Raw genomic sequence first — 18,902 nt, 5'->3', positions numbered from 1 at the left:
TCTGGGATAGAATGTGTCTGTGGAAGTCAAAAACAAAAGTTGTTTTTACTTCACCTGCTAACTGATCAGTCTGTGGATGTAGAGACAGTGGCAGACTGACTTCTCTCATAGCTCAACCATCTAAATTCCCATGGAAACTGGAGGTTGGTGAAGAAAGGGATGAGTGGGAAACCATTGATTTACATTTTATGCTCTGTTATTTGATTCAAGTATACATTCTGGGAAAGCATCTCAGCTTGAGGTAAGAATTTAGAGAGAAAATTACTGCTTGGGGATTTCTTCTAGTGGCTAATTGGTACGAGATTAAAACAAGATCTCCTTTTTGTTGTGGCTTGTCATAAAAGGGCTCAAGGTTGCAACACGTCTCTTATGGGTTTTTTGTTTCTTTCAGGCAAAAATCATGTGTTCTTCCATATGCAAATGCATTGGCTGTAAAAATTTTGAAGAGAGCCCAGAGCGGAAGACGTTGATGCATTTAGCAGATGCTGCAGAAGTTAGAGTCCAGCAGCAGACTGCTGCAAAGACCAAGCTATCTTCTCAGATCTCAGATTTGCTGACAAGGCCAACACCAGCACTCAGCAGTGGTGGTGGGAAGTAAGTTAATGCTGCACACGTTTAAGTTGTTTCTAGTGTGGGTTTTTTGATGTACGTGACAGGTATGCCCCTGTCATCTTTGAATCTTGTCTGTGTAAGCTGTAGAAGCAGGAGCAGTCAGGTGAATGGAGCTTTTTTGTTCCTGCCTTCTGTGGGACCTGGGGCATGCCAAGTTTAGCTGTAACTAAGCCTTGTCTTCTCTTCATTGCCTGTGTGCTCACAGAAAGCACGAAGTACAAGTGCCATTTACTGAGAGGATGTAATCCTTGAGCCACCCATGTAGTAAAAGCTGGAGAATGGTTCTGTCTACCTGGGCATTGCAATGACTGTTCCAAAATGTCCATCAATGGAGGCAGGCACCAAAGCATAAAGGCCCACCAGTTCATTTGACTGTTGTTAATTGGGGCTTATTCACTCCCTGTAGGTTGTCTAAAGGCTCTTGGAAGCAATGGGACAAATGAAATCTCACCAGCCCTTGTACTAAGAAGTTGCCCTGTCCCAGAGTTAGGTGCCTTGTGTGTTTTTGCAGAGACTAAGGGGACCTGTCTTTGTTTCAGGCTGCCCTTTACATTTGTAACCAAGGAGGTGGCCGATGCAACCTGCGAATGCCTTCTCGCGCAGGCAGAGCAAGCGGAGAAGACGGGCAAGTCAAAAGCTGCAGCGGAGCGCATGATCCTGGAGGAGTTTGGACGCTGCTTGATGAGGGTTATTAGCTCTGCAGGGAAGTCCAAAGGTGACCCTTGTGCCATGAACTGCTGACTCGTGCACATGAGCCGCAACGAAGCGGACTGAAACAGAACACTTAAGGCACAGGGACACTTTGGTGTAGCATAAAGGATTTAATAATATTTGTTAATTTGGTGCTTGTTGTAAATTGACCCATGTAAGATTGAAACAAGATCTTTTATAACAAGATGTAGAGCCTTTTAAATCTTAGCTAAATCCTCTTCTACTTAAGACAATGCCTAAAGGTCAATTTTTCTTCCCAATGTACAGCTTTTACCCTGGATTTCTTAAAATTAGATTTGTTCTCCCCTTTCCCCAGAATAATTGTCTGAAGGGCATATATAAATTATTATAATATATATTATTTACGGTGTATGAATTGGCATCACTTTGTGCATACAGGAAAACACAGATGATGTCAACAGCTGGGTCATGCTTTTGGTGACAGACCTGTAATAAGGAGGTACCAGTGTATCCAAGATAATTCTGAAAGGAAGTATGTAAAAATGAGCATTCAAATGGAAGGTAGTACTTGTATTTAGGACCTGACGCAGCATGTTCCTTTAGTGCACGGAGCACTGTGAAATACCGAGGCAATAATACAGAGGGGTTGCTTGCAGATTTAGCATTGAGCAAGTTGTGGAGAATCTGGCTGGAGTGGGGCCCAAGGAGTTTAGAGGCAAATGAAATTAATGGGAATTTTTGATAGGAATGTGGCTGAGAGCTCAGGTGTTTCTTAAGCTGGAACTTGAAGGCTAAGACAGTGGCCTGTTCTCAGAAGTGATGCCATGTGGCAGCAATGCCATGATGCCAAACTGTCTGCCCAGCGTAGTGTTACCTGAGTCTGCAGCAGGTGGATGCTGTTGCTTAGGTGAAGATTGGTTTTTCAAAGGCCTGCAGCAGCCTAATCCCTCACTGGAAGTAGGGCTGTGCAGTCCATTGTGTTTTCTAGGATCAAGCTGTAGCCCTAGAATTTGTTTAAGCCTGAGAAGCTGAAGTCATGGGAGATGACAATCTGCATCTGAATCGACTTGCAAATGCAGGTATGGATCATGTTCAGCCTGGCTGTGGGTCTTCAGGATGCTGCTTCTCTGTACCTTGGCAATTTTCTTGGCATAAGGGCTTTTTTTAGAGTTGTTGAGAATAATTGTGAGAGCTGTGATCAGAGAATATACTAGCACAGAATCAGGATTGCTACAAAAACAGAGACACAGATCCTTTTACACTAAATGGGGGGCAATCAGCTATAGCTGGGTATAGACTAAGGCAGGGGATTTTTTTCAGTATTTGTTACAGGCAATCTCAAATCACATTTTTGATAGAGGAACACATTTGCAAAATTAACCTGGTAGGTTACTTACCTATCATGAACATCCATTAACCATGTTTAATCACAGGCGTTTTTATTACCTGTCTCACTGCAGCCTGAACTAGCTATGTTTTTCCAAAATGTATTTTGTATTCCTTCTATTAAAACTGTAAATACAGAGAAATGCAGCAGAGCTCTTTCTCCAGATTTTCTAGCAGGGCCAGGCTGGGGAAAAGTAGGGCCTAGGCAAACCAGCAGCAGAGATATGTGCCTATGTGTGTGAAGGCAATAGGATGGGAGGATGCTTCACCTCGCAGCCCTGTGCACTGAGCAGAAGGCCCTTCACCAGTGCCTCCTCAAAATGCCTTGGAGGCATGAAAGGGCCTGGGAAGCATCCAGCAGCAGTGCTGGGCCCACTGAGTGGCTGTTGCAGACAGGGCTTGGCCTGCCAGTCACTGTCTGAAGGGCTCTGTCTGCCATTAACATCTCCCTGAGCGTCAATAACAAGTATATTTGCGCATATCTCTGAAAAGGGAATCCTCCTCTTGTGTAAGTAAACGCCATTTTTCTCATGATTAGGACTTGGATTTACTAAAAAAATCAGTGCAGTAACTTTACCTGTAGATAGTGCGGATATTCTGTTTACTTCTAGTGACCTAATATAGTATGTCCAGTAAGATTTGTATAAATGTAAATTAGTGTAAGTGAATAAAGTAATACCTACTTACGTTATTTTTCGAACAGATTGCAATATGCCTTTTGTTTAGACTTCAGTCCATGTTAATTTTGTATATATTCCGTGTCCTACTCTAAATTGCACCTTTTGTGATGTGTATTTATATACAGTGTGCAAAAGCACTTGTGAAATTTAGATTACAGTTGTAATTATGTATGATGGCATTGCTGGAGAATATTTTGCTTGTAAAGACTTTGAAGGTGCAATCAAATGCTCTTAGTTCTTCTATTTTGTTTTGAACAAGCTTTCTCAAATATTAAGCTTGGTTTCCTCTCTCCCTGGTGTAGAGTGTATGAATTGGTTTTAGTACTTCCTTAGCCATTTGCATCAAACTGCTGGACAAGATTTACAGTCATCCAGTTCATCCAGTTAAATAAAAATAATTGGGAATGGGGCAAGGGTTCATTTTATAGTTCTGTTTACATCCGAAAGTAGAAAAATTAAATTTATATTTACAAGACCTATTCAAAAAATACACTTTTCTATATTGTACAAATAAAACAGTCAGATAAATCACAAAAAATAAACATTTATACTATTCTGTAAATACGAATTTTTTTTTGCACTCCTTTTCTTCAGCATTGACAAATACACAAGGTTTTTCACTGAAATATCAAAATAAATTGTTAATACTAGGTCCACTTCTGATGCAAGTACTGACTTGCATTTTCAGTATGAGACCAAATCCTACCAGAGATAAATATCCCTTGGTTACTGGTGTATTGTCATGCACAGCAATCCCAGTCCATAACTACTCATATTGGGGCTGGAGGTGTAGGCAATCTGAGTGTTACAACAATATATGTTTGCAACCAGTCTACCACTGGGATTTTGGCAGCATTTTTCCACTTGTCCTAGAAATCACATATATATATATATATGTATATATTGGAGGGAAATAGTTTTCTGCAAAGTATGTTGTAGCTGGAATTGGCTCCATGACAGTGATGGCTTTAACACAGCTTTTTGCATAGGTAATTGGAGTGGAAAAGAACAGTCTAAAGGTTTTGGATTGTTCCTCCCAGCAGTGATTGCATGAAGTTCTGTGGTGCTGCGGCTCTCAGAGCTTGAGGAATTGAGTGCAGCTGTTCTGCTCCCACGGTGTGTGATTAGGACTAAAGAGAGGAGGAGGAACCCGAACCAACCAAGGACAGTTTCGTCAAGTCACTGGCAGGCAGAATGACACCTTTAATTATTATTCCTGCCCTAGGACACGGTGGATCACCATTTTTCATCCCATCTCCATCATGAAGCTTGAAAGTAACTGAACAGCAAGTTTGGTGGGAATTAGTTGCCTTCTGTCTCTATGGATGCAACTGCTGTTCTGCACGGTAAAGGGATGCCATTTAGTAGCAGTCATGCCAAACTTTCTCATTCCTGGTAAAGCACTGGAGGCAGTTTCAATTGCCATGGAAATGAATTAACTGAAGAAGCCTGTCCTACTTGGTGGCATCAAAGCTATGACTCAAGTCATCTGTGGAAACATCAAAAGGAAACTCCCTTGGTGCCCTGGGCTGCAGGACACAGTTGAGTTTGTGTAGGTGAGCTGATGGGGCCACGAAATGGGACCTGAAACACTCGCCCTGCTACAGCACACCGAGGTACAACTTGAGTGCCACTTTCTTTTCACGTCTTTATTTTGCTTTTAAGGTAAAAGCTCTTCAAGCTTTCTTGCCTGTGGCTTTTATAAAGCAGATCTGTTTTGGTGAAATCAAATCGCCAGCACACGTGATCTCTCCCAGCCACATGGAATATGCATCAGTTTTCTCCTGGCAAGAGCGCTCACAGCACGGAGCCACCCAGCACCTCCAGGCAACACTGCAGTGTCTCCTACCACTGTCCCAGGCACCTCAAGCAACTGTTGCTCATCCTGACCTGCCACACAAGTTTCATGAAGTGTGTGGCTGCTTTGTAGGATCAGATAAACCTCCTTGATTTGCTTAGTCAGACTCCGATCGGGTGCTTTGCCGTGGCCCAGCGCATCACCACTTAATACCAGTTTTGATGGCCGAATCACGGGAAGACACGTGTTGCCTAGATCCAGCCATCGCTGAGCCTCAGCAGGGCACAGCCATCCTTGGAACAGCAGAGTACTCATGACCCCACGTGAGTACAGCTTGACTGACAGCTACCCAGTGGTGATGGAAATAAATGTCTTTTCAATCTGTGCCTTCCACGAGGGTATTTAAAATTCAGGTGTTGCGCAGGGTTTGTTCTCATGTTTAAGTAACATCTTGTTATTTTCTTTAGTAAAACTGTGTAGTGGTTGTTGATGCTCAACTCCCCATCAAATAAATGCTTTGTGAGGGTGGGGAAGAGGGGCCTTTCTCCCAGAAGCTCCTGGAAGACTTTCTGTTCTAGAGACGAATGCCACAGCTTGGTATTTTTGTTGCCATCCCCTACGTTGCCGTACCGCTTTAGGACTTGTTCCGAAATGCTTGCTATGCGGTGCACGCTTGCCGAGGGCAGACTCACTCTGCCTAACTTTTTTACGTAGAGCACTGACCTGGACCTCAGCCTGCTCTCATCTGAGTCAAAGAGGGAAGCGAGACAAGCCTCGCATTGCAAGTCCCAGGCCAACTGCTCAGCCACGAAGCCGGCGGCGCAGGTGACGCTCCAGGCGTGGAGTGACAGGTCCGTCAGCGCGTTACTCAGCACGGAGCTGTGCAAAAGGAGGCCTGTGCAGAAGGGGTACTCTGTTGCCAGTGCCCTCCCACGAGCTGGGTTATACTGAGCACGAATGCTGCCCAGGGTCAGATCTCTGCTATGAGACAGGGATACGTCCAAGGAGCTCACGTTGCCTGAGCCACTGCCATGTGGTGAGCCTGGTGACAGGCTGCAGCTGACCAGCAGTTTGTGATAAGCAGCCTGGAACACAGTGCAGGTGGGGCTCCCACTGGTGCCACAGGCCTGCTGGAGGGCCCTGAGAAACAGCTCCAGTGGGTCCAGGCTGAAGGCGTAGGTCTGGAGGTGATGGGAAGGAGTGCCTTCTGGACACATGTAGTTGGAGTAAAGCCACTTCAGGCTTTCAGCATTGAGCAAGAGACTCAAAAATCCTAGTTTGCGTTTGCTCTTAATAATGTATCTCCCCACAGAGTCTGTTAAGGTGACAAAGAAGCTCTTGGCCTCATTGAAGAGGTTGCTTATTTTGGTGTAATTTCCAGCCAGCAAAGGCACCTTCAGTCCCTTTCCATAGGGACCTCTGCCACAAAATACATCACACAGAGAGCTCATCAAACGCACAAACTTGACAGTGCCACTGCAGTTCTGAAATGAGGCCAGGCCCAGCTTCTGGAGGTGTTCTAGGGCATCGGCAACACCTTCGCTGAACAACAGTGTAGCAAAGTTGACCTTCAGGTGGTAACTCTCTTTGCTCCCAGATCTGCCTGAGCCGGGACTGCATGGCTCCAACACCCTCTGCTCCTGCAGAGCTGCCAGCTCCACCACATGCTGCCACCACATGGTGTCACTGAGCCACTCTACTTTCTGGAAGCACTGCAGAGCATTCCTTATCAGCTGAAGCGCGTGACAAACATCAAAGAAGTATGTGATGCTGTGAGCAGAACCAGGCGGATGATGGAAAGTGCACCGAATCCTTTCGGGATCCATCCTGATCCCCAAAGCTCTGGCGGTCTCAGCACCACGAGCAGAGGCACCTGATGTCACAGCCAGGACCGTGATCCCAATGTTATTCAGCTTACTGATGGTCTGATGAAAGAGCTGAGCAAGCAAGCGGCCGGTCATGCTGTTCACAAAGAAGTAGCCCAGTGGAGCTGTCCAGGGACTGGAGATGCCGACTGCCATGAGGATTATCGCTTCCGAGGCCAGCGGAGCCTCATCAGCATCAAGGATGCCTGCTCCCAGGTCAACAAAGCCTGTCAGGCGCCTGGTCTGTGGGTCCCACTCCTGCTGCTTCTGCAGGGACATGTCTTGTACCATCACAGCACAGTAGCAGTAGGCCTGATCCCCTCTCTCCACCTTTTCCTGAAGCCGGAGAAAAATGTCATTGCTGAAGCCTGCAGCAGCCTCGTTACTAGACAGCCAACTGGAAAAAATAAGAGGATGTGATTCTGAGACATGATTCTGAGAAAGCTGAAGCAACAGTCAGCACCTTTTACCCCTCAGGATGTGGTCAGCCATGCCTGGACTGGAGAGCAGGCTGACAGAGTGTAAAACTGGCAGCCCTGCGTCTCTTAATAGCGTGAGTTTGTTTTCTCACATCCTAGTGATGGGAAGCCAAGGAAAGCACCTTGTATAAGATCTCATGATAACAGGGGAAAACAAAATTACACCACAGAAGTGCAAATCAGGCTATGTACAGGGCCAGCAACACTTGTCTGCTCTCCTTCCCAACTGGCTTTCTCCACACTGGACACTGTAATCCAGTTTGGAAGATGTGAACCCCTCAGCAGTCCATGTGGAATGCTAGTCTTCCCAATACACTGTACCCTATCCACTATCTCCTGCCACCCCTGTGAGAAGATTCCTTGGAGGAAGCTGCGTAAAACCCCCACAGGCTGGCATGGACAACGTGTGTATCCCGTGGGCATCTTCCAGCTGCCCTACAGGAGTCTGAGGCTCTAAACCTGCAGGGGGAGAGTTCCTTCAGCCTTTGTTTTGTCTGTTGTTACAACCTCTTGTTGACAGGTCTGACAGCACTTCAGGTAGTAAATTCTGCTAAGCAGCCTGGGACACAGTGCAGGTGTGTTATTCTTATGCTGTGTCCCACATGCAGGAACACATTCCATCTCTCTTAGAGGGCTATCAGTGTTCCTTGACATTTGCTTTCCACTCTGCTCCTGTTACTAAAAACAAAGCAGGGAAAATTACTACCGTTGAATTACTGCTCTTTGGAACAGATCTGTTACACCTATTCCTACACGAGTACCTGGAAATACATTCAGAATGAAGGAATGAGTAAAAACTTGCTTTGTCAGGCTGCAGGGATGAGGGAGGGGAAAAATCTTCCGCAGATAATCATAGGCCTTAATATGGTAGAGGTGGAGAATACAGGCAAATTGCCTCATTTCTGGTGAGTATTCTGCCATCTGCCTCCAGCTGTGCAGCTCGAAAGGCAAATCTGGTTGAAAAGAAATCACAAGAGATCAGCTTTAGTGAAGCAAATAAAGGGCTCATAACAGAGGGATGCGTGACACAAATACACTGCAGAACACAAGGCAGTGGGGTGGCCTCGGGAACCACTCGGTCCTGAAGTCTGGTGTGAATGTCATTCTACAGTTTTGAGTAAAGACTGTGATTCTTACACATGGGTGCTGCTTAAAAACTGGCATAGCAAGTAAGAAGCCAGCAACTTACAGCTGAACTCCGTGATTTGAAATGGCTTCTTCGGGTTAGATCATCAGTGTTAACGGAACCCACTTCTGGGCAGCACAAAAGACAAGGTTTTCCTAGTTAAATACACTCTATTCTTGAGTCGCGTGACAACTGAATGGTGGCACAGTTTGATTTAACAACCTTGGTTATAGGTGTGACCTGAACACTGCAGCCAGCCTCAAGCAACTGGATTTTTGGGGGAGACTTTAATTCTCTGTAGGATTGGTGGCTGCATTCTGGACCTAGAAACCACAAAGCTAGGAGGTCCTAGGAGCCTAACAGTCGGGGATTACCAGCACCATAAAGTCAAGCAAAGACACAAAACCGGGCTGAGGGAGCGAGCACACGCTCTGTCTACCTCAGCAAGCGTCCCTTGCAGTACCTGAAAACTGCGCCCGCAGCAAACTCACGATTTCCTCAGGAAGCTGCCGCTTCTTCACCAGCATCCTGAGGAGGCTCGCCACGGTGCGCGGGGTGTCCGTGGGGCGGCCCCGCAGGCTGTAGTTGTGGTCCCCGCCGGGGGGGCCGCGCAGCGGCTGCTTCAGCGCCCGCACGGGGGTCCTGCTCCTCCTCCTCCTCCTCCGGCCGGCGCCCGGCGGCTCCTGGCGGGGGAGGGAGAGGGAAGGTCACGGCACACGGGGACACCCCGCGGGGAGGGGGCGCGGGGAGCGCGGCCGGTACCGCCCGCACCGCACCGGGGGCAGGAAGCGGGAGGGCACGGCCCCCCGCCGCAGCTTCCGCCGCAGCCCGAAGCGCTCGAAGTCCCCCTCGGCGAAGTGTCGGGAGCAGAGGATGGCGCCGGGGCCGGGCCGCCACGGCCGCCGGCTCTGCGGGTCCACGCGGTTCACGGCGCGGATCCACGCGCGGCGCTGCGCGGCGTCCACCGGGAACCTGCGGCAGACGGAGAGACGGGGATGGAGGGAGGGATGGCGGGAAGCGCGGGGAGCGCGGCCGGGGCGCAGGGGGCGCTCGCTCACTGGTGGAAGGAGACGCCGCGCTCGCGGCTCCGCGCGCTGTCGCGTGCGGTGCAGCCCAGCGCGGAACAGCTCCGCGTCATGGCGGAACCGGCGCTCGACGCCGCCGCGCCCGCACCCCGCGCTGGCCCGCCCGTTGGCCGCCACCGCCCCGCGCGCCAGGCCCGCCCCCTCCACCATTGGCTGGCGACGCCGGCGGACCGCCGTCCCATTGGACGCGGCGGCGCCCCCGCGGCCTCGGCGGGCGGGACCGGGAAGGGAAGGGAGCCAACCGGAAGCGGCGGCCTCCGCGGGCGCAGCCAGTGGCGAGCGGCGATCCTCGGGGCCAATGGGAGCGGCGCTCCTCACCCCTATATATACATAGCGGGGCCAGGCGCCCACCCGCCATTCCCATTGGGCTGTCGTGCTGGCAGGGTAGCCCAGTCCGGCCTGGGCTGCGCCAGCCCCGGCCACGCCGTGTGCCCACGCAGCGGCCGCGGAGCCCGGCGGCGGGGAGCGGCAGCACTGCTGCGCCTCGGCTGCCTCGAGAGGTGGGTCCGGCGCTGCCGCTCCCCCCGGCTGTGGATGCCGGCTGGTCTCTCCCTCGGGCTGTGCCCCCCGTCCCGCCCCTGTCCGATGATGAGCCTCACTGCTGTTCACATCATGAGCACGCCATGATTACTGCCCTGGAGCTGAGGACAGGCGGCACCGCAGCCCCCGCGCTGCCGCCGCTCCCCCCTTTCTCGTCGCCTCCCCCTCCCCTCCGGCTCCTCTAGATCCCCTAACTCCTGTCTCCCTCTCCCCCAGGGCCCATGGCTGCGCCTGCCCCGAGAGACGCGGCGGACAACCCCGAGGAAGGAGGCGGCTGCACATCCCTATCCTTACACACACACACACATCACCACCACCCACCACCCCACGGGCCCTTCCCGGCGCTTCCCGCCGCGGGAAGGCGCGTCCCCGGCGCCGCCGCCCGGAAGGCGCGGGGCGCGCCCGGAAGGCGGTGTGGGCCGGGGGGCGGTGCCGGGGCTGCCACGTTGGAGCGGTCCGGGAGCGCCTGAGCGCCGGGGACGCGGGGGTGAGCCGGGCAGGGGGGGAACCGCGGCTTTCCGCTCCTTTTCCCTTTCGGCTCTTGTGGGAAGCGGGGCGTGGGTGCCAGTCCCGAGGGTGAGGGCTGCTGAAATAAGACCCAAAAATGGGCTGCTTGAGGATGTTTGGCGGCAGGGCGTCCAGGGAGGGTGTTCTCGGGAGCAGGTTTGTTTGGTGGGTCAAGGCAGAGAGCTGCTGTAGGGTGGTGGATCCCTTGGTGCTGCTGGAAGAGGGGTTTTCGCAGCAGTTGAGGGTTTGCCCCACGTTTTCCTGTGTTATGTCCAGCAACCATCGCTTTCCCCTACGTGTCGATGTTACTCTGCCGGCAGGGAGTTGTTCCTCCCCTCCCCCCGGGTGTGCTGTGGAGAGGATGGCTGAGGTGCCTGTCCGTGGGATATCTTTAGGAGAACAGTCCCTCTGGCAGCTCCTGCCAAGTCCTGGTGCAGCAGCTGAATCCGTGGCAGTGCAGCCTCACCATGCTCCGTTTAAGCATCACATTTCTTGGTCTTTATTTTTTAGCAAAATGAAGCTGAAGGAGGTAGATCGTACTGCCATGCAGGCATGGAGCCCTGCCCAGCAGCACCCCATTTACCTGGCCACAGGTGAGTTTTTGGGAAGCATGGACTGACAAACCTCTGGCTATGTGCAGTAGCTGCCATTAGGTGGTCCTAATTGAAAGTTGTAGAAGTTACTTTGTGTCCTGGAGGCTGGAGCAGGGTATAGCTTGTGGTGTCTTGAGTAGAGTTCTCCAGTTGTGCCAGTATGAAAACATGCTTTGCATTCTGCAAGTGACAGCAAGCCATCCTCCTCCTTCTTCCAGGGGAAGGTGACAGCAATCCTAACTGCTGGTCACCTGTGGTTTGTTTGTAACTTTGATCATTTTCTGTGCATCATCGGGGAGAGAGAGGTATTTGCCCAAAGCTTTTCCTGCTGATACAGGTTAAGAAACACCCAAAGGGTGAACTATGGGGAGAAGAGTTATGTAGCACTGCATCTAAATAACAAAAACCAGAACCCCGTCTTGGGGTCCTTTTTGCAAGGATGTTGCTTTTATGTCCCTCCTTGTGCTGCTTTTGCAGTCAGTGCTTTGTGCAGTGGCTTTCTCACTGCCAGTCATGCTTCCTCGCAGGTACATCAGCTCAGCAGCTGGATGCCACCTTCAGCACAAGTGCTTCTCTAGAAATATTTGAGTTGGACTTATCAGATCCTTCACTGGATATGAAGACCTGTGCCACATTCTCCTCCTCCCACAGGTAGGCAGTGTTGTAAGGGAAAAGTAACATCTGTGAAACTGTTGTGCGTGGTATGTGTGGAAAGGTCGCTTCATGTGGTGTGTTCTGCATTTGTTGAGGAGAGGAGCAGAAGTTCAGCGCTGAAAGATGAAGGCACACGAGTGCCACTGATGTTGTAGGGCAGCGAGCTTGGACTGCAAAGGGTTGCAAGCAGCTCATGCTCGGACATAAACCTAAAATATCTGACATTGGCTGGAAGGTTTGAGTGTGTATGTGGAGTCTCTGGGATTCACAAGAGAATGTGAAATTGTGAAAATGCAGTGCTGCCTTTTCTTATTGCCCCATCCTGTTTGTGTTTAGGCATTTCAGGGTGGCTCCTGTAACATAACTAAATCGGGTCATGCCCTATGTATTCCCACAGCTGGGAAGCCAAGTTTGACTGTACAGCTCCACTTTAATGCTTAGTTCCTTACTGTATACTTATCCAGAGAGACATTGTTAGCATCAGAGCATCCAGTTTCCATCTCAGCAGCGCTTGTGGCACCTCTTTGGCAGCTGGTCCAGTGCCCACTGCTCCTTGTAGGTGAAACATCCACAGTCTGTTTAATGCCCTGCACTGTGGGCAAAGCTGATGTTAACATATCCTACTGACCTGCTCGGAGCAGGATGAGGTATTTGATCTTTTAGAATTTCATTGCTCTACCTTGTTTTAACTATGACTGAGATTCTTCGAGGCTTGTTACTTGTTTACTGAATTTCAAAGAACCCTCCTTATAGCCAGGATGCAGCACTCCTGTGAAAGTACCTCCCTTGATGAGCAACATAAGAATTTGACTTTGCCCCAGAAAATCCATTACAAAGGAGGTCGATGGTTATTTGTTTGTCTTTTCATTTAAGATAAGATAGCAGTGTATACATCAGGCTTTATTTTGGTTTGCAGCAAGTGAAAATGTCCTGGTGATTAGACCCACAGAAGATAAATCCTTTCCAAGGAAAGTTTTGCACTGCTCTTGTAGAACCATACTTTATCTTGGAAAGAGCAAAGAGCAAGAAGAAGGTAGTTGAACAGTTGACTCAGCTTTTTTGTTTCTTACTGTTTTCTGCCTTCATTTTGGATTATCTGAAGTCTTGTTCAGTCTTGCTGGTGGTGCCTGGACAACCCTGTCAGTCACTCCATTTCTCGTCAACTTTCATGGTCAGGTGCAGAAGTATAAAAATCATACCCAGGGAATGAGACTGTCTGATATCACAGACCAATTTCTTTTTGTATCATCATTCTTTGGGGAACCCCCACTGTAATCTGAACAGTAAGAGACTCAGCACTTGGCTGTTGCAATATTTCTCACCCAGCATATGCTCTTTGTGTAGCTTCCTGCAGGATGTATTTTATCCTGCTGAAGTTGCTGTGATTAAAAGAAATTACTTGAAGACTTCCCAGAGATAACAAAGAGATTAATAATAATACAGTGAATGCTAAAGTAGCTCCTTGCCACCTTCTGGTCTATGTGGGTTTGCTTTCTGCTTGCATAAGAGCTGACGGGTAACTATGTCATTTTATTCGAAGAAATTTATTCCTTGCATGGCTAAATGCACAGGAATGCTGTTTTGCTTATGTAGCAAGTTCACTGAGATGAAGGAAATTTGGGTATTTACAGAGGGACACAGTGGTGCAGAAATTCCTAATTTCTGAAAATGTGTTTAGTTCCTTGTGATTTAGCCTGGAAAATAGACTGTGGTCCAAGAGATGTGTCTGTGATGTGAGCAAACCACTTGCTGAGCCCCTGGTGTGGCAGATGAAATGCTTGCACATCCAAAAGCACAGATATGGGAAGGGATGTAGAATTTTTCTAGTTCCACCTTTTTTTTTTTTCCCTCTTATGTGAAGCTGTTGGCAAATAGCAGAAGTTTTTCTCCAGGCTGCAGTTGGATGGGCTTACAGTCCTTACTTTGAGTACTCCTATTGTTTTGCAAAGGTGAGCTCAAAATCATATTCAGCTGGGTGCACTTACTTGTTTTTGCAGCCAGGAGATTAGAGATGTTATCAGTTTCCAGGTAATTGGTTGTTCCTGTTGTGACCCTGGGTCTTGTTAAGGAGCAGAATGGGACATGTCTTTCTGAGGAAGGAGTTGTAAGTACAGAGACTCATCCTTAAGGAGAAATGCAGGCAGTGCTCTTCTCTGACATGCCTGCTCTGTCTGTTTGCAGCAGTGTCTTTAGCTGGGGTGAGCAAAAAGGGGATTCATCCTTCTGTGGGGAGCTGGTGGTGGATGACTGTAGACTGTGGGGTCCTCTGTACCTTACAGGTACCACAAGCTGATCTGGGGCCCACACAGCATGACCTCAGGGGAGAGAGTCTCTGGAGTCCTGATTGCTGGGGGTGAAAATGGAAATGTCATCCTGTACGACCCAGCCAAAATCATAGACGGAGACACCGAAGTAATAATTGCCCAGAAAGACAAGCACACGGGACCAGTAAGAGCCCTCGATGTCAACATGTTCCAGGTTGGTTTTCTGCTGTTCTTCATAACATACCATTATAGAGGAGTGGCCTGTCTTCACTTGTAACCTAAAAATGTTTCTGTTGCTTCCTCTCCCATGAAAAGCGTGAGCTAAATTTAGTGTTTGAGTGTCTGTTTGTATTTAGTAGGGAAATCCTGTCCTGTTACTGGTGTTTCAGGATGGGGTATGAAAGCGTTTGAGGTGTCTGCTTCGTTCCTTCCCTTTGTCAGTTGGCATTGCCAGTTCAGGGAGTCTTTTTAGCTCAGCTTATGTGTGAAGTAGAGGTGGCCTTCTGTAGTGTCTTTATCCAGTCTCCTTTTTTAGCTTCTGTGCACTGTGCCAGTATTGTTCTCCTCACACAGGAAGTAATTATGTGCTCTCACTCATACTTATGGAGAGACCAGATTCCGGGTATCTCTGGGGATTAGGTAGGATCCATCTTCAAGACTTCTAAGTATTGTTGCTTAGAAAGAGGAGACAGCAAAACACAGCCACGTGGCCTTTTTAGCAGAAGGGCTCTCAAAACCAACAAGCTTTCCCACATCACTAATGAGCATTTACTTCCCTCTAGATACAGTGTGGTTTTTCCTGGTCCCCACCAACTGTGTGAGAACTGAGTTGAATTCGTTCCCTAAATAACACTTCTGTCCCTGCCCTCTTGCTTTCAGCAAGGCTGCCCTGTGTCCACTGTATCTGCTCCGAGTTGCTCCTTTTCCCTTTCTGCCTGTTATGAACTCAGGACTCGCTTGTCATCAGCCACGACATGTGGTCAAAGGGCGCTTGGTGCCCTTGGCTCATGTCGCCCTGCCTGGACTTTTGCATCCCAGGTGCAGGAGTGCCCTGGGTGGTTGCACTCACTGTGAGCAGGGTGCTGTCCACCAGAGGCACAAATGCCACGCTCTGTCTGGAGCAAAGCTCTGTGGTGCAAAGCTTCAGCGCAGTTTCCTCCTCTGCCCCTTCCCACAAGTGTTCCCCTTGCCCGTGTGGCTGTGCCCCTGCAGCCCCTTCCTGAGTGTTTACTGTGCACTGGAGGAGCACTCCACGAATCTTGGTCTTAGCATGCCAGTCTAGTGTAGTGTGTGGATGTTTTTTAATTAACTCGATCTTACCTGCAGTCTCAAAAAACCTTGCCTTTTTTCCTAAGCTGCTCTGTGTGAGCCAAAAGCTATACCCTGAGCTGACAGGGCAAGTCGACAGAGTCCTGTGGATCTGATGCCTCCCAGCAGCTAAGACTGTGAAAGCTGATGCTGAAAATACTCTTAATGTCTGTTACTGCGTCTTACAGACTAATCTGGTGGCCTCTGGTGCTAATGAGTCTGAAATCTATATCTGGGACTTGAACAACTTTGCTACACCAATGACACCAGGAGTGAAGACACAGGTACCTGATTTGTATTTATTAAATTCTGCAGAGCAGGCTAGTGAAAAATACGTATGTCAATTAAATTGAGAGCTCATTGAAACTTACAGTTTTAAAGCCTGTCTCAAGTGGGGTTGAAACTACTACCCAAGTTGAAACCTAACTTGGGTAGTAGTTAATTGTGATTAGCCGTGAGCTACGTTTCTGGCAAGGTTAGCTACAGTCCTTAAGGTCTCTCAGGTTACACCACTCTTCAAATATCCATAACCATTACATGTCTTAGTCTTCCACTGCATGGATGAATTTGAAGATCATGAAGGTACACAGAGGAAAATAGGAGGAAGATAAAAGCAGCTACTGAGAAGTCAGATGATGAGGCAGTAGGTTTTGCAGTTGTCTTTGTGGGTCTCAGGGTGTGGTTTAGTTGCTATACTCAAGGTCCAGTGTTTAGCCCGTGTCCATTAAGGAGGATCTGTGGGGAAAAACAAGTCTTCTGTGCTATGAGCCTTGTGAAGGAAATAGAAGAATGGGAGGAAGTTGTTTCAATGCATGTAGGTTTTTGTAGCTGTTACAAGATTGCACAAGAAGTTTGTGGTTACTGGAAAATGGATTTAGTACTGTATGATAATTTGGAGACAACAAAGTGAGCAAACAGGATGAGAAGTAATCTTCAGTTTAAAGATTTTTAATTTAAACTCTATGGGTTTGGCTACTTTGTTTAGTTCAAATCATTTATTAACATGTAGGCATTTGGGAGGATGCTCACCTTAAAGATCTGTGTAAGATATTTTTTTTTATATGTTTAATAGTAATTTTTTTAGGCTGGGACATCTTTTAGTCCATATGCTTAATGATAGCTGGAAATAGTAGGGCAAAAAGGACTGGGTTAACACTGCATTTAATTCTTGGTCTGCAAAGTAAGCACTGGGGGGCAGGAATAAAAAACCTCCACAGAATTCCTCCAAGCAAACTTTTTCTTTTTGCGAAGTCAAAACCTAATAAACAAGACAAAAAGTCAGTTTATATACCCTGATATACTTCCATGGAGTAATTTCTGTTCTTGAAGACAGCTGTGCTTAGTCTTGTTTCAGTAACTAATGTATAGTGTAAAGCAGAAAATAACTTTGCAGAGAACTGCTAGCAGGTTATAAACCAGGCTTTTCCGGAGTTGTACCCTACAGCTTGTGTACAAAGGAAACCAGAACACGCAGCGTGTGGGATGGGTCTCTGAGCAGATTTCTCATTTATCAAGTCCTGAAACTAGCAGGGTTTGAGTCTTCAGTTTGGAAAGGTTGTGACAGGCTGTTCTGTGTGTGCAACAGCCTCTTGAGGACATCAGCTGTATTGCATGGAACAGGCAAGTCCAGCACATCCTGGCATCTGCCAGCCCCAGTGGCCGCGCCACCGTGTGGGATCTCAGGAAGAACGAGCCCATCATCAAAGTCAGTGACCACAATAACCGGGTGAGTTTTCTCTCGTGCAGCTGCAGAGGTGCTGACAGAGATGTGTGGGGTGCTTCTTGACACGTGGGAACAGGTCACAGCACCCCTTGTTACATGACATAGATACTGGTGCCTGGCCCAGTTTTCTGTTATAAGGCCGTGTTTATAAGGAGGAATTGTCAGCATTACAAATAAAAATAGACAGATGCAGATTAAAGTGAGATGAGGCACTCAGATGTCGTATCAGAGTGGTGAGTTAGTTTTGAAAAAGCCTTTACTGATCTGTTTGGGGCTACCACAGAAAGATTTTTTTATTCACTTGGTCGGAAATGACATGTTTTATGTGCTGAAGAGATGAGGCTACAGCTGATGTGCTCTGGGTGAGCACATCTTTGTTTCACAGAGCAGGGGACCTCATGGCTTGGTGCTCAGGCAGAGAGAGCATCCTCTCTTGGCATCCCATGTGGGATAAGCCCTGGCAGGACATTGAGTGATGGAGCTGGGATCTGTGCTTCTGCTGGTCTGGGTTTGAATGTGGGAGCAGGCTGCAGCTGAGCTGGGAGAGGGCAGGGTCTGTGATGGACAGCACCACAGAGGAGTGTAGCACTGAGCAGGTCACAGGAACACTGCCTTGTGTGGCTGCAGCCACCACGCCTGTTCCTTAGGCAGTGTAAATGTGAAAAAAGAGCCTGTTGAACTTGTGGAGAGATCATATAATTTTTATAATTCTGTATTATTTTAAATAGAATGTTGCTTTAGCGAACTCTGAAAATATATCAAGAGTTGAAAATGAAACTGAGAAAAGGGTGCTTGTGAAGTAGTTGTTTGGTCACTGTACTCTTATTTTGATAAACTTTATAACTTCATGCTTTATGTATTTGTTGCCTAACATAACAGCAGCACAGTAGGCTGTCTTCATGTGGTTGTAGTCCTCTGATACAATGTTCACATGACAATAACCTCTGCCTAATGATAGCTTTTATTAAAGATATCAATAATACCAGTAGAGAAAAAGATTTGTACAGTGAGCTTTACAGTTTTCTCACATTAAAACGTAGGGCTGTGGAAAAAAATCAGCACAACATCATCTCTTTGAGAGGACCTCAGGAAACTAACTGCAAGTCTCCTCACTCAGAGAAATGAGGAGAATATCCCAATCTGAATGCAGTCAGAAATAATGCCCAGAAACATGGCTGCAAATCCCCTCACAACAGTGTTTTACCAGACACGTAGATGAATTTGGTCTAGTTTTCTTTTTTCCTTTAGTGCTGCTTAGTTATTTGATGCTTTGGCACAATGTTGTCCTGCAGATGCACTGCTCGGGCTTGGCGTGGCACCCTGATGTTGCTACCCAGATGGTTTTGGCCTCAGAGGATGACAGGCTGCCTGTTATTCAGATGTGGGACCTGAGATTTGCCTCCTCACCGCTTCGTGTTCTAGAAAGTCATACGAGGTATGAGTCTTGTGTAACCTGCTGCTCCTTGGCATTAGCGCTGTTGGTGACTGTGTACCACATCCTCACCTGTGGACTTGCATAGTTTCTCTGCCTCTCAGTCCCCTAAATGCCTTGAATTTGGGTAGAGTTTGGAAGATTTTGTTAAATTCTTGTCCCTCCTCAGTTGTGAGTG

The 18,902-nt window shown here is 48.2% G+C and overlaps 3 protein-coding genes across 17 annotated transcripts in view; 2 read left to right on the top strand and 1 right to left on the bottom strand.

The window, feature by feature from the left end:
- Nucleotides 1–1,509, top strand: part of LIN54 (lin-54 DREAM MuvB core complex component) — a 41,421-nt gene extending 39,912 nt beyond the window's left edge. For all 5 annotated transcript variants that reach the window (XM_027652713.1, XM_027652712.1, XM_027652711.1 and 2 more), the window contains 2 exons: nucleotides 392–594; nucleotides 1,152–1,509. In XM_027652713.1, coding sequence (XP_027508514.1) covers nucleotides 392–594; nucleotides 1,152–1,353 — 405 coding nt within the window. In that variant the 3' untranslated portion in view covers nucleotides 1,354–1,509. The remainder of the gene's footprint in view (nucleotides 1–391; nucleotides 595–1,151) is intronic.
- Nucleotides 1,510–3,829: 2,320 nt separating this feature from the next.
- On the bottom strand, nucleotides 3,830–9,761 carry THAP9 (THAP domain containing 9). Its single transcript, XM_027652708.1, has 5 exons — nucleotides 9,677–9,761; nucleotides 9,395–9,590; nucleotides 9,082–9,301; nucleotides 8,295–8,445; nucleotides 3,830–7,410 (listed from the first exon to the last, which is right to left on the bottom strand). Exons 1-5 carry the CDS (start codon nucleotides 9,754–9,756, stop codon nucleotides 5,460–5,462), a joined length of 2,598 nt encoding a protein of 865 aa, XP_027508509.1. The 5' UTR covers nucleotides 9,757–9,761; the 3' UTR covers nucleotides 3,830–5,459.
- An 880-nt stretch (nucleotides 9,762–10,641) lies between these two features.
- Nucleotides 10,642–18,902, top strand: part of SEC31A (SEC31 homolog A, COPII coat complex component) — a 41,438-nt gene continuing 33,177 nt past the window's right edge. For 6 of the 11 annotated variants that reach the window (XM_027652776.1, XM_027652772.1, XM_027652769.1 and 3 more), the window contains exons 1-7: nucleotides 10,700–10,819; nucleotides 11,261–11,343; nucleotides 11,871–11,994; nucleotides 14,277–14,475; nucleotides 15,758–15,853; nucleotides 17,155–17,295; nucleotides 18,585–18,727. In XM_027652776.1, the coding sequence (XP_027508577.1) occupies nucleotides 11,265–11,343; nucleotides 11,871–11,994; nucleotides 14,277–14,475; nucleotides 15,758–15,853; nucleotides 17,155–17,295; nucleotides 18,585–18,727 (782 nt within the window). In that variant the 5' untranslated portion in view covers nucleotides 10,700–10,819; nucleotides 11,261–11,264. Of the gene's footprint in view, nucleotides 10,820–11,260; nucleotides 11,344–11,870; nucleotides 11,995–14,276; nucleotides 14,476–15,757; nucleotides 15,854–17,154; nucleotides 17,296–18,584; nucleotides 18,728–18,902 lie in introns of all 11 variants that reach the window. The other 5 variants (XM_027652777.1, XM_027652775.1, XM_027652774.1 and 2 more) reach the window with 2 other exon arrangements.

The sequence above is a fragment of the Corapipo altera genome, unplaced genomic scaffold (genome assembly GCF_003945725.1).
Source record: "Corapipo altera isolate COAL_440 unplaced genomic scaffold, ASM394572v1 69, whole genome shotgun sequence".
Classification (NCBI taxonomy): Eukaryota; Metazoa; Chordata; class Aves; order Passeriformes; family Pipridae; genus Corapipo; species Corapipo altera.
Note: the sequence above shows the minus strand (reverse complement) of the source record. Positions and strands in the feature narration are given on the sequence as shown.

Excerpts from the sequence above, each read along its gene's own strand:
- THAP9 (XM_027652708.1), bottom strand. The coding sequence starts at position 9,756 with ATGACGCGGAGCTGTTCCGCGCTGGGCTGCACCGCACGCGACAGCGCG. Across the intron at positions 9,591-9,676 it reads CGCGGCGTCTCCTTCCACCA|GTTCCCGGTGGACGCCGCGC; the intron begins GTGAGCGAGCGC and ends CGTCTGCCGCAG. Across the intron at positions 7,411-8,294 it reads CATCCCTGCAGCCTGACAAA|TTGGCTGTCTAGTAACGAGG; the intron begins GCAAGTTTTTAC and ends TATTTTTTCCAG.